The sequence below is a fragment of the Lampetra fluviatilis genome, chromosome 18 (assembly GCF_964198595.1).
Source record: "Lampetra fluviatilis chromosome 18, kcLamFluv1.1, whole genome shotgun sequence".
NCBI classification, from domain to species: Eukaryota; Metazoa; Chordata; class Hyperoartia; order Petromyzontiformes; family Petromyzontidae; genus Lampetra; species Lampetra fluviatilis.
This window is the reverse complement of record NC_136292.1, coordinates 1,911,450-1,924,610: the sequence shown is the minus strand read 5'-3', so window position 1 is coordinate 1,924,610 and position 13,161 is coordinate 1,911,450. Positions and strand designations below refer to the sequence as shown.

Here is a 13,161-nt window from a genome sequence, read left to right as displayed (position 1 = left end):
TGGTTCTTTCGGTAAAGTCACGTAAAAGGGAAATCCACACCTGATTATGATTGCTTGTGTTGCGTCGAAACGTCGTGAAAATTTGTATTGTTATATATTTATATTATTTCCCTTCTACGTGACTTTACCGAAAGAACCAAGAATATGAATTCCTGCAGTCACGAAAGCTTTAAATCAAAATTTATCACGATTATGTTTCGTTTAAAGATATTATTTTATACACATGTGGTGTTGTTGCTCTGCAGACCGGAAGGTCGATGATCGGTCGTCGCGTTGATAGCATTCGTGGTAATTTATCACTTTGCAGAATGGGCCGCGTGAAGGCTGCTGCCATCTGCCACTCCACTTTGACATTGCCCCTTCTACCACATCCGTGGATATAACCTCACGACGAGCCATTACCACCCGACATATTGCTTGGCCGTATGCGTGTGATATATATGGTAAATGTATCAGCTATAAGTGGCTGCAGGTGTCGCATAGAACCATGGCATGCCACATTAAAAAAAGTTACAGCCTTGTGTCAATGCCACACAGGATGATGACCTGTTGCTGCGTTAGGCATAGGGATTGATGTTAGCCGTGACCTGGAATTGAACTCTGGTCACCAGATTCATAGCACATTAATGATCATTTCTGTGCCGTTGAGCCAATCCATGTCTGACACGGCGTGGGGAGGACATCATCAAGTTGTAGATTGGCAAAGGACTGTAAATGATTATTATAGTACACAAGTAGACGTAACTAGAGGTTGCATAAGTTTTATATACGATATTACATACGATACATTGAAAATGTAAACTACTTTAGCATTGCCCTTTCAAACAAAACCCCAAGTATGCTAATTAATTCATGCAATCACAACAGTGGCACGGGTTGCCGAACGCCAACATATTTGTGTTTAATTGGCACAAGGAGCTAAAGATCAACCCAAATCGAGGAACATTGGCACTCCAATCAAACAATTCTGAGTTGAGCGCTATTCAGCTGTTGGCAATGCCTTGTTCAATCTACTGTTCTCGAACAAACGTGGCTCATTGTTACATAATGCAAAAGCCCCAGCTCTTCCACCACCAGTTGTGCCAATCATTAGATTTGTATAAAAACTATGAGCTTAAGTAATTTCCACATGCTCACAGGAACTATATTATTATTAGTAATAAGTGTTTTTCTATCGCTGAACCTATCGACTGGACATCTGTGAAAACGAGCATTATAGCTCATCGGATTCCTCCAGTATAAATACTGATTCTGACCTCAAGTAATTGGCTCAGGCCCACGTGTCCACAGGATAGAGGCACCGAGATGGAAAATACAAACACCTGCCTGACACCTCTTCTGAGCCATTGCTATTGATGTCTGACAATCTGATGAGTGGCCCACTGCCCACTACACCTACAGCAGACAGTACGCACCATTGAGGATTCACATGAATGTGTAGTCCCAAACATTCTGCATCCAGACCATGACATTCAAATTGTTTGTGTATTTTCTATGTTATTCCAATTCAGCACTCTGCATCATGTCATGAGATGCAGTGCCCATGTGGAACTCTCGTGGAGCAGAGCAAGCCCCATGTGTCACACAACAGCTCGCAGATGCAGATATCATAAAACTAATTTTGAGATTCGTTCATGTTTTTTTTTTTATCCGCACTCAGAAGTAATGCACTTCCTTCTATATCCTGCAACAGAAAATGTTCATCACATCACAGTAAAACTGATGTTTTATTGTAACAGATTTTGAATTTTGCTAAATAGAGTGAAAAACCAAACTGAATGTTATTACTTCATTTGTAGTCATCGGTGATTAAGGCTGCGACGAACGACTCCCCACACTTAATAACCTGGACTCAAACCCTGAATCTCAGCGGCGCTGTGACTCCCTGAGCCACCTGGCCAGCTCCATATAAGAACTTTTAACGAAAAACAAACCGGCGAGCGCAGGTAATCGATGGCTCAATGCCACTCACGTCCATTTGTGTCCGTTCCTCCCACAGGGACCAACCGCTGTGAGCTGAACTGCATGCCCAAGGGGGAGAATTTCTACTTCCGTCACGCATCGGCGGTGATCGACGGCACGCCGTGCGAGCTGGGAAAGTCAGACAAGTGCGTCGAGGGCATCTGCATGGTGAGAGCAAAGCCAGGCCTGAGCCACACACCTCGTGTTGCACTCCCAAAGCCAGGCCTGAGCCATAAACCTCGTGTTGCACTCCCAAAGCCAGGCCCGAGCCATTAACCTCGTGTTGCACTCCCAAAGCCCGATTCACTCGTTGCATGGAAGGCAGGGTTCTGTTGGCGTTTGACCAGATAGTGCGAAAGTTATTAGATACATCGAAAATGCGGTGATTTGACTGTATTAACGTTAGAGAGGAATACAGTGGAAGAGATTACGGGATTAATTCAAAGAGCTCGGAGGCCACTTCTGAATAAGAACGCTTAAGGAAAGGAAGGAAGGAAAGGAAGGTATGGTAGAACAGGGAGGGCAGGAGGGGGGGCTTTTGCCAGTAGTGGAATGGTACAGGCTGATCACGAAACAAACACAACAGCATCAAGACCTCGGTGCGCCACACAGCAAGAACGCGACAGCTAATTCAGGCAGCAAGTCAGGAAACTGAACGCTGCAGCTTCAAATATGAATTCAGAAACCGTTGCGAACTAAATACCGCATGAATATTTTAAAATGCCAAACGTCCAAAGTACCTCAGTTCCTTTCCCACATCCCATTTCCCACTCATCTAAAAATCTCAGTCATGTTTTAAGTGCGCGAGATGCAAGGTGCATTTGCCATGAAGTTGCAGCCATAATGATATGAGCATAATAATGAACTCAGTTTTATAAAGCGCCTTTCAAATTATGATTAGCTCAGTCTAGACACAGCAAAGACGTTACCTGATGCCCTTGACTGCAGGGTGCGCTATCAGTTTCATCTTTCATTTTTGTGAGATAAATAATATATTCTTAAAATACCGGTTCCACTATATTGTCTTCTTTTTCTTTACCTAATGTCACGTTGTGTGACCTTGAAGTTGATGATAACCGTGCATTACTGTAGATCCACAATGCATTAAGAGGAGCCTCAGGGGTGGGGGTGGAGGGGAGGGGGCATGGAGGGGGAGGGGGGGTTTTGATCATTTGAGTTGTCCGCGAATTGTTTGCTGCACACGCGCAGGGGTGGAAAGGTGGTACCGCATCGTGGGGCTGGCGGCTGTAAAAATAAGCCAACGAAGCTCGTGGTCAAACGGGCTCTGCCCCGTGCTGCCCACAGCGGAGATCTCGTGTGTGCAGGTCCCTAAAGCGTCAGGGCCTGGTAGACAACGGAATGAAAACGAACGTGAAACCACCGGGCGCTGCCGCTTCAATCAGCCGCTCCCGCTTGGCTCGTTTCATATACAAACATTTGTCAAAACTCCGATAGCTCTTCAGCATTTAGGTCTTGCCGATAAACCAAACCGATTGGCATATTTGCCGATGACGTGACAACTTGATTTGATTGGCTCTATCGGGTGGTCTGCAGGGTTATAGAGTAAAAAAAATGACATCACACATTCCACGGCGATATAAACCACAAAGAAGCGAATAACAAATCCTTCTGCGTGTGCAGCGAGTCGGCTGCGACGGGGAGCTGGAGTCGGACCGTGCAGAGGACAAGTGCCGCGTGTGTGGAGGCGACGGCAGGACCTGCTACCCGGTCTCGGGCGTGTTCACAAAGTCCCAGCTGCCTCTCGGTGTGCGCTGGGTCACTCCCCTGCGGCAAGCTGTACCGGGGAAAAACTGTGTCACTTATAATTCGATTGAAAGCTTTCTTGACTGCATGGATTCATATTCTTGGTTCTTTCGGTAAAGTCACGTAGAAGGGAAATAATAAAATAATAAAAGTAAAACATGATAAGATAAAATTCTCACGACGTTTCGGCCACAACGCAAGCAGGCGTCCTCAGGTGAAGAACAGGGCTGTCGGAAAGACAGCGTCCTAAGGACGAAACGTCGTGAGAATTTAATCTTATTAGGTTTTAGTTTTATTATTTTATTATTTCCCTTCTACGTAAATTTACCGAAAGAACCAAGAATGTGTCACGATTGAAGTAACGGGCCCGTTGCTGGGCGCGGTTCATTTGCACCGTTTATTAATTATTTTGCATCGGTTTTATTCCTTCCAATATGCATCACAGTGTTCCAACAATGTTGCTTTTAGGCAATGGCTGCAATCCGCTGGTCCCCTGGCTGGGTGAGAATCAGTGGCGTGCCGATCGAGTGTGCAGGCACCAGTGCAGCTGCACCAGTTCCCATGAGCCGGAAGGGCCCAGGCAACAGGCTACGAAGAGGGGAAGGAGGGGGGGAGGGCAAACAGACAGGAGAGGGGGCCCATCTCATTCCTTAAAGCAGGGGCCCATGTTACACCACCGATGAGATCGCAGCTCTGACATTACACTGGCAGTGTGTAACAAACTGAACGCTGCACAAATGCCCGATTGATCTTGTCAGTTAGGGTCCGCGTGAAGGTACAAATATGTCCGCTGCGATTGTGTGCTTACAGGCTACAGCCACGTGGTGCTCGTCCCAGCGGGAGCCACAAGCATCCTCATAAAAGAGATGATTCCGAGCAGGAATTTCCTCGGTAACTTTTCCTCTGGTGCACTGATCGCAACATGAGAATACATCTATCATGGCAACTGTGTTCATACGGAATTGATTGGCACGGTCGGCTATGTAGTGTGCAAAGAAGTTCAACATACGTATTGATGACATTTGTAGACTCACAAAAACATCAATTTGCGTGTCGTTCGTATTCACTGATGTACATGTACAACCCATTTTGGGTGTTTTATCAGATATAACCTGACTGGTCAGTCCAGGTTTGTAAAGGGGAGGGGAGAAAGGCCCAGTGCTGTTTAAAACTTTACTAGGCACTGATGTTGTCCATGGCCTGGAATCGAAATCAGGTGTCTGGTTCGCAGTCCTGCACCAACCTGCACCGCCAAAACCCCATAAGTCCACGTAAAGCCCTCTTTGTCAATCCACTGCTGCATCAGGGACTGCCACCAACATCACGTGGGCCGTGCATCGTTATTTGATCTTACTTCGCTAAGTTGGTCAGTGCGGGTTGGTGAGGATGGGGAGCGTAGAAATATGCAATGGAAATTAGCCTTCGTTTCCATCATTAGATAGCGCATGCAAAGTGAACATCAATTGGCGTTCATATAAAAAAACCCGTCATTTTTCTTCTTGGTTCTTTCAGTAAAGTCACGTAGAAGGGAAATAATAAAATAATACAAATAAAACATCATAAAATAATTCTCACGACGTTTCGGCGACAACGCAAGCAGCCGTCGTCAGGTGGAGAGCAGGTCTGTCCCCGTCATTGCGAATGCCACTCATGGGTGTTTGAACCCATTACGTCCCGAGGTGGGTGGTTGTGCCGGTGTTTTTTTTGTTGTTGCCACATGTCCACGTGAGAACCATTGAGCGGGGGCTGCTCAGATAAAGCCTCAAGGCAGACTGCGTGTAACATGAGCATGGCCTTTGCGACGTGAGACGTCTCTCCTGTCTAACTTATTAGCGACAGCTCGAACCTGCTCACCGCTTGCTGCAGACTAAAATAAATTAATAAATCTGTAAATTAGTGCCTGGGTTTGATATCTTGTGATTATCTCTGAGATTATATGACATAGCAATACCCTTTGCGGCAGAGCATGTTTGATAGGCTAATTGTTTCAGACACTAAGGAAGGTCCTGTTGGGTGCTGCTAAGAAGTTATTCATAACTAGATGGGGTTGTGCTTTTCTGTAGGCTGGGATATCAGTAATTTTAAAAAAACATTAGTAATTAGACAGACAAATGCCTCCAATGTCCCGAATGTTTTATACTACTAATGCACACCGACTGCCAAAAGCCGTAGTTGCATGGTTGCTGGGTACGTACTAAAACATCCCATGATGTGAACAGCACATGCGGAGCGACATAAGAAACATCAACAAGAGAGACGTCGCTTTGGGCTCAGTGAACAGTGGCAGAAAACACGGCGCACAACCATCTCAAGCCACCTCATTACACAAATACAACCCCTCAGCTATGCACACAAAATATTAATAGACATAAGAGTGTTGTGATTATGAAACAATAAATAGTGAAGAATCGTCTAGATTGTAAACTAATTTCTTGAGAACTGCTTTTAGTGTTTCGTTTGTTGTCCTTCCCCCGTGCCTGCGATTAGCACGGTTGGCTACTTACGGTGCGAAAGAGGTTCAACGTACAACAGACACATACAAGACCTGGATTAGTCACCCTTTGTGGCAGAAGGAATTTCCGAGTTTCGAGTTGATTTTATTTAGCCGGGTGACAACTCAGGAAGCCAGAGGACTTAGTCTCATCGGCAAGAGTGACTTGGTTCAAAAGTACAGCTGTAACGTTTTTTATGCTTCGATATGAACATTTTATTTATTTGTTTATACGGGCTAATATTACATTTTTTCCATAATTGTGACTTTTAGTGACGTTTAATTACTTAACGATTTATTGAGTTTAGTTTTTTTAGTTTTCTACACTGATAAATGTTGCACCATAATTATTTAAACCGTTGCACGACGACGATGACGACGATGACGACGACGACGATATCTTCCTCGACCAGCCGCCCGCAAAGTTGATGAGGACGATGCTGCTGCCGACGACGACGACGTTATTGACGTCGTCGTCGTTGTTGTTGTTGAATAACCGAGTGGCTCTGTGTCGGTGCCAGCGGTGCGCACTCTGCGAGGCGAGTACCACCTGAACGGGGACTGGACGGTCGACTACGCGCAGACGTTCACCGTGGCCGGCACGACGGTGGAGTACGACCGCAGCGAGGGCAGCCACCGCTGGGCGCAGAGCGTGCACGCCAGCGGCCCCACCAGCGAGCCGCTGCTCGTCGAGGTGCAGAGCACGTGGTGCTCCTCACCAGAGCCCGACACCAACACAGCCGCCGTTCGCCGCTAAGTGGCGGTGACGACACCACGTGCCAGGCCGGGTGCACTTTGAGGCCACGTGAAGCGTCGAAGGCTCGCTGGCAGGAGGTCGCGGGGCAGACCCAGGTGTCATGGGTTGGCTGACTGAGATGACTGGTAGATGTACCAGCTGTACTCCCCAACTGTGCCAACTGTCCAGAGCCCCCACACACATACCAACACACACCGGGACATCGAAGACGAAAGATCTCCTTCTGTATAGACGGACAAAGACAGTCACCGCAATCGCACGCATTCACATGCGATTCTGCGGCCGTCTGGAACGCTCTTACTTCCGATATTAGGAAGCCATTGGAGCAATGCACTTTTAAATCATCGACATTGAAAATAATTTCTTGAGAACTGCTTTCTGTGTACAGTTTGTTGCCCTTCCCCTGCACCTCCAATTTTCACAGTTGTCTATGTACGGTGCTAAAGAAGTTCAACATACATACAACAGACTTTTGGTGCAAGTGCTGTTAGCAACCATCTATGAAAGTTGGCACTGTACATGCAGTGGACGGGTGGGCAGCATCTCGCCTGACCGTCTTTGTCTCTCCAGTGCTAATGTTTACACAGCACATTGGCTATTCATTTTAGGCTGAGTCGACCCAGCGGAGGCTGCTCCATCACACACTCGCACAGAGAAGTACACACAGCCTGATCAAAGACACACACAGGTGGACTCGACAGACACGCGCACACACACACAGACCTACAGAGACACACACAACCTGGCCAAAGAGACGCACACGGCTGGACCTGACATGCGCACACACAGCTAGACATCGTGCACACATACATGCACACATGCACACACTCGCACACAGCAGGACTTCACACACACAAACACAGCTGCACCTCACACATTTGAGCAAACACACTGCTGGACTTAGCACACGCACATACGCACAGCTGGACGTCAAGAACACACTCAGCTGGACCTCACGTACAAAAACACACGTGTACATCGAAGACAAAGACCAAGATCCCCTCATATAGCATTGAAGAGACTATTGGGGCAGGTTCTGTTCGCGAGCACCTATCAAGGCTGACACGCCGCACAAGGGGGTGGTGTCACCAGCATTGATGTTTACACACACTGCGCCAGGTACTCATTTAAGGCTGAGTTGACCTAGGGGAGGCCTAGAACCAATTCAGATGGCCAGGAATCAAACGAAGTGGCAAGGTTCATAGCGCAGCGCGCTAACCACCACAAGGACACGGATCTCCACCACACGCGCGCGCGCACACACACACAGCAAACTTGTCAACCTAGCTCACGTACAAAAGCGTGCGTCACATTTTTGAGACGTAACGCCTCTTTCATCACCACCGTGTGCAAACGTCCATATCCATTCTCACCCCTTGTCTCATCGAATGTACCATTTTTCCCACTGATGAAAAATGACAGCGTTACGTGGCATCAACTAGGGAAAGCCCTGTGACCCGTGCCATCCTCTCACAGCTGATCAGCCAGGAGGAGAACAAGGGCATCCACTACGAGTATTTCATGCCCGCGAAACGCAATCGTGCCCAGCTCGGTTACGGATGGAGCCACGGGTCGTGGGGCCCCTGCGGCAAGGAGTGCAGCGGAGGTGACGCGTCTCACGCACAGCACGGCACTGCCGCACCACCAACTCGAAATGTACTCGCACATATATACAGTAAAACCTTGGATTGCGAGTAACTTGGTCTGCGAGTGTTTTGCAAGACGAGCAAATTTTTAAAATAAATATTAATTTGATAAACGAGCGAGGTCTTGCAATACGAGCAGCACGTGTATTCGCTTTGTCTGCCGAGCGTCACGTGATCACAACTGATATACGAGTGCTTTGATATACGAGTGCTTTGATATACGAGTGCTTTGGATTACAAACACGTTTCCGGAACGAATTGTGCTCGCAATCCAAGGTTTTACTGTATACACAACACGGCATGCACGCACATGCATATATACATACAACACGGAATGTACATACGTACATACAGCATGGGCAGCCCCACATACGACACGAATTAAAAAGGGGGGACAGCGTTTTTGTCTTTGAACGTCCCAGCGTGCTTTCTCTTGGGGCTGCCAGGGTTTCAGACGCGGACGGTCTACTGCTCGTCGGATAATGAGGTCCTGCCAGACGCATACTGCGCGGGGGACATCAGGCCGGCCAGCAACCGCTCCTGCAATACTGACCCCTGCCCCGCTGTCATCCGGTGAGCCACCTTGTACTCCCCAAATAAGTCCATGACACATGACAGGGAGAGGCGGAGGCTGGGCAGTGGGAGAAGTCCTGCATTGTCACAGCTCTGATATGAAACGGAATATCACAATAACAAAAAAACTAAAAGTCATCTTTTTTTTTAAGTCGAAGTGTATTTTTGTTTTGCTCAAGCAGGCAAACGGTGGTGGTTGTTCATCTTTAGTTGGTGGTCTGGTCCCAGTGGTGACAATGCCACATTCCCATGGCCAGGGCCAGTCTTTTACACAGGACAACTTCTGTTCATTGACTTTACACGAAATGTCATGAAAGGACAAAAAAGCAGAACTCTACTCTGAGCCTTGTACAATATCAATACCAAATGTTTTAGTCCCAACGGCAAATTTGGCTTTCCAGACCCGCATTATCCTGCGGCATTTATTTCAGCAAACAAATTCTGGGCCAGTTTGAACATTTTGCGTCTCATCAGCAGTCAGACTAGTTAACAAAATGTAAATGTAGCTGGAGTAATTGTATGAACCCCAGCAGGACGATAGACTGAGCCAACTACAACACCAGAGTTGAACCCGCAATAAAATGTACGTCAATGTTTTTTTATGTTTTCGTCCATTGGGGGCTTCATGAATGTAGGCGTCGCTAACTGAACCGAATAATCCCGTGGCATGTACGACTTTGCAGTTGGGGGTGTCCGTCAGAGAAGGCTGCTGCTACTGCTTCTGTACCGAATTCTTCCGAATCGCACCCACCCACTGCCGTGCTGGGTCGTTCATCGTGCTCTCTGCTCTTGTGACAACTGCAATCCGTTTACGACGAATGTTTTTTCTTGCTCGCACACGACTAAAAGGCTCGCATTCAAGTATAGACCTGTGGAGGGGCACAGGCCACACATTGCCCCGTGGATGGACTACAGGTAACAGACACACACACATGGAGGTCACTCCCGATCACGTAAGTACGCATGCTTTAATAATGGTGGTGGAAAATTTCCCAAGCAGCTTGGAGGATATGCCGTGTACACGACTTGCCCAGAGCTCCGCAGGTTAAAATACTGATAAGTCCACGGCATCATATGCACCCTATTTTACCCAGGCACAATTGCTTGTTGGAAAAACGTATCATCCGCGAGTATCTGGATTAGAAAGAAACACATAATCTTGGCAAGTCATTCAATACACGTACCTCTGCACGTACTTCCTGTGTACTTAGATGCATGACACGGCATGCCCTGTCCATGCAGCTATGTATACGACGTGTAGTTTTAAGAATGCTTACACTGTGTGGATGCTGCCCGCGGTATAATTGTACACACGCTGGACTTGCAATGCAGAGGTCACTGGTTTGATCTCCTGTCAAGGCAGTTGAATCAGTAGAGCATGTTTCTTACATCTCCTGACCCACTTCTGTTCCACCAGAAGTTTAAATGGAAGAGTATCTAAAGGCACTATTCTAGAGCTCCCTCTAGTGGGGCACCTTCTGCCAGCAGTGGTATGAGCAAGGAATTGCAGGGCTGAACCTTTAACCATTACACTGCATGAGATAAAAAAAATACTTACAAATATTTTAAACAATAAAATGCAAATACACCAATATGAAGAATTTAATTGCATAACAGCTGGAAACGCTGGATAACATTAAACAATCCCCAGTTCGTCTCTGCAGTGTACACGTGTTGTACACATCAGACGATGATAGGGCACAACTGCAAAACCGGCGTGCCGCCATTCAGTCCTGCAATTCCCAAACCCGACTCGAGGGCTCCCTCCCCTCATCAACCCTCTGTCGGTCACAACTAATCTCGTGAAAGACGAGTTCGTCCGAGGAGCGGTGGGACCTGTGTGGGGAGGGTGGGTGCAGGGTAGGGGAAGAGAGGTCCTGCTGGCGCGTGGGGGTGAGTGATTGGGAAGCTCTCACCTCCGGGGGGCCTCTGCATGTCAGGGCACGGGGGGGAGACTCCATGAGTGGCGGCTCCTGGCAGCCCCGTCTTGGTCACGGCTCCTGGCAGAGCGCCGAGCCCCATCGGCCGTGGAAATTCATCCGCGGGCAATTTCCACCGCGTCCGTTGGGTTTTGTGCTGCGGTGCGATTGCTGCTCGCGGGGCGATCAGTGGAGCCGCTAAGCCCACTCAAGCCGCAAGCCAATCTTACGGCGTTTTTGGGTTTGTGGGCCACAAGCAGCTAAGAGAGTGCAATTATAAGATGGTGTTTAAACCCGCATGCGTGCCTGCTAAGATGTTTGTTAATTGATAATTGGTTTTTTACCCTTTGATTGATCAACACCCGAGACAGCTTTCCTTAGAGCCTAGTCTCACATGGTGTTGGACCAGATGACGCCAAAAGGCGCACAACTCAAAGACAATGAACCATCAGAGTATGAGAGCTCGGGGTAAGCATTTATACCATCAACTTCAAGGACAGTGCATACATTATCAGAGTTATGTTTTTTGTTTGCATTATGACTGCAGGTATTGTGGTCTATGCAAACATGACTCCTTGTAAAAAAGGTGTCAGTTTTGTTGCCAGATAAAAGGGTAATAAAACCAATAATCATATTTTTTACTGGCAAATGAGGTTCCAATAGTGTAAGATGTTTGTTGTTTGTCCCTTCCGGACTGGCTGCAGCTTAGCTCGTCCCGCTCTCATCTTATCTCAGCTGGTGGTGTTGATGCTAAGCATGTTTCATGAACCTTAGGAGGAATGTGATGGTGGTAGTGGTGTCGGAGGTGGCAATGGCAGACTTTGGGATAGGTGAATAAGTAACTTTGATATTAAGGTAAATCAATTAGTATACAGTTGTGTATAACATATCCTGCAGAATGACATTGTGCTACGTAGGGCGAGGTTAAATTAGAAGGCATGCCATGCCCTCCCTATCTAACCCCTGCCATTCAATGAATTGTAACAATCTGGGTTCATTTCAGTTGTTAGAATTTCAATCTCCGATTTGATTCAAACATCGAAAAATGTCGGTCCTGTTTTCTGCACCGCTGTAGTATTTCCCCTTTTTTGGGTCTTAGTTATTAAGTTTTGTTCTGCTCCATTCGCCTGAATGTAACATGAACATATAATTTGCATGACTGTAAATGATAAATTGTCACACGCATTCTTTGATACGCCTATAATGGGCATAATAATAGCTTTTAATCGATTAACCTACATGTCGATAAATCCCTTTAAACTGGCCATTAATGTATTGCTAACATTTCTACGTAATGTATGATATATAGGAGTAACGAAACAGCAATGCAATAACGAAATTCGATGTTTAAAGTAGTGCGTGCATACGAATAAATATATTGATCATTCATTATATTATATGCAAATTACATGCTGTAAGGTACACTTAGGCTAACGGAGTGAATTATTATAAAGATGACACATGAGGTGGCACAAATGGGACAAAAACAAATCAATACCTGAATCAAATTGTGGCTCTAAATCACAAAAATGCATTGAATCACCGGGGTCATGAATCATTGCACCACGACTGAATGCCATCGCCTCTGTCGACAAATCCAAATCACTTTTGATTGCTTTTTGTGGAAAGTGTCCCAAAGTCACAGACCACAGAGTCTGCCACTGGGTGATGGGTGCTGACTGACGGTGACAAACTCCTCGAGATGAATTCATTTTCCTTCTCGACGGCTTGTGCACCAGACGTGCCGCGTGATTATGCTACTGATGACACCCAGCGTAATTGATGCGCAATACATATACGTGGTGTTGTCTACTATTGCTATCCAATTGGAAAATATGTTTTTCGTGTTATTCCTTCGAGTCAATCTAACAGAGTCTGTCCCTTGTTGACCAACAATAACCCTCCGAGCTGGCAGAGGCTTCTACGACCAGCTGATTTATAACTCTCAAATGGTCTCCTTGATTCAGTGGCCCCTTTCGCCACAAGGATAAATACACGGTTGAGTACAGCCACATGCACTTGGGAATGTGGCTCACTTTTCCCCTGAGT

The 13,161-nt window shown here is 46.8% G+C and overlaps 1 protein-coding gene across 1 annotated transcript in view; it reads left to right on the top strand.

Moving 5' to 3' along the window:
• The window catches only part of PAPLN (papilin, proteoglycan like sulfated glycoprotein), a 55,032-nt gene that overhangs the window by 16,389 nt on the left and 25,482 nt on the right, over window positions 1-13,161 (top strand). Inside the window, exons 6-12 of the mRNA XM_078864676.1 lie at window positions 2,000-2,130; window positions 3,604-3,727; window positions 4,537-4,617; window positions 6,739-6,911; window positions 8,451-8,580; window positions 9,067-9,193; window positions 10,043-10,108. Of these exons, the coding sequence (XP_078720802.1) occupies window positions 2,000-2,130; window positions 3,604-3,727; window positions 4,537-4,617; window positions 6,739-6,911; window positions 8,451-8,580; window positions 9,067-9,193; window positions 10,043-10,108 (832 nt within the window). The remainder of the gene's footprint in view (window positions 1-1,999; window positions 2,131-3,603; window positions 3,728-4,536; window positions 4,618-6,738; window positions 6,912-8,450; window positions 8,581-9,066; window positions 9,194-10,042; window positions 10,109-13,161) is intronic.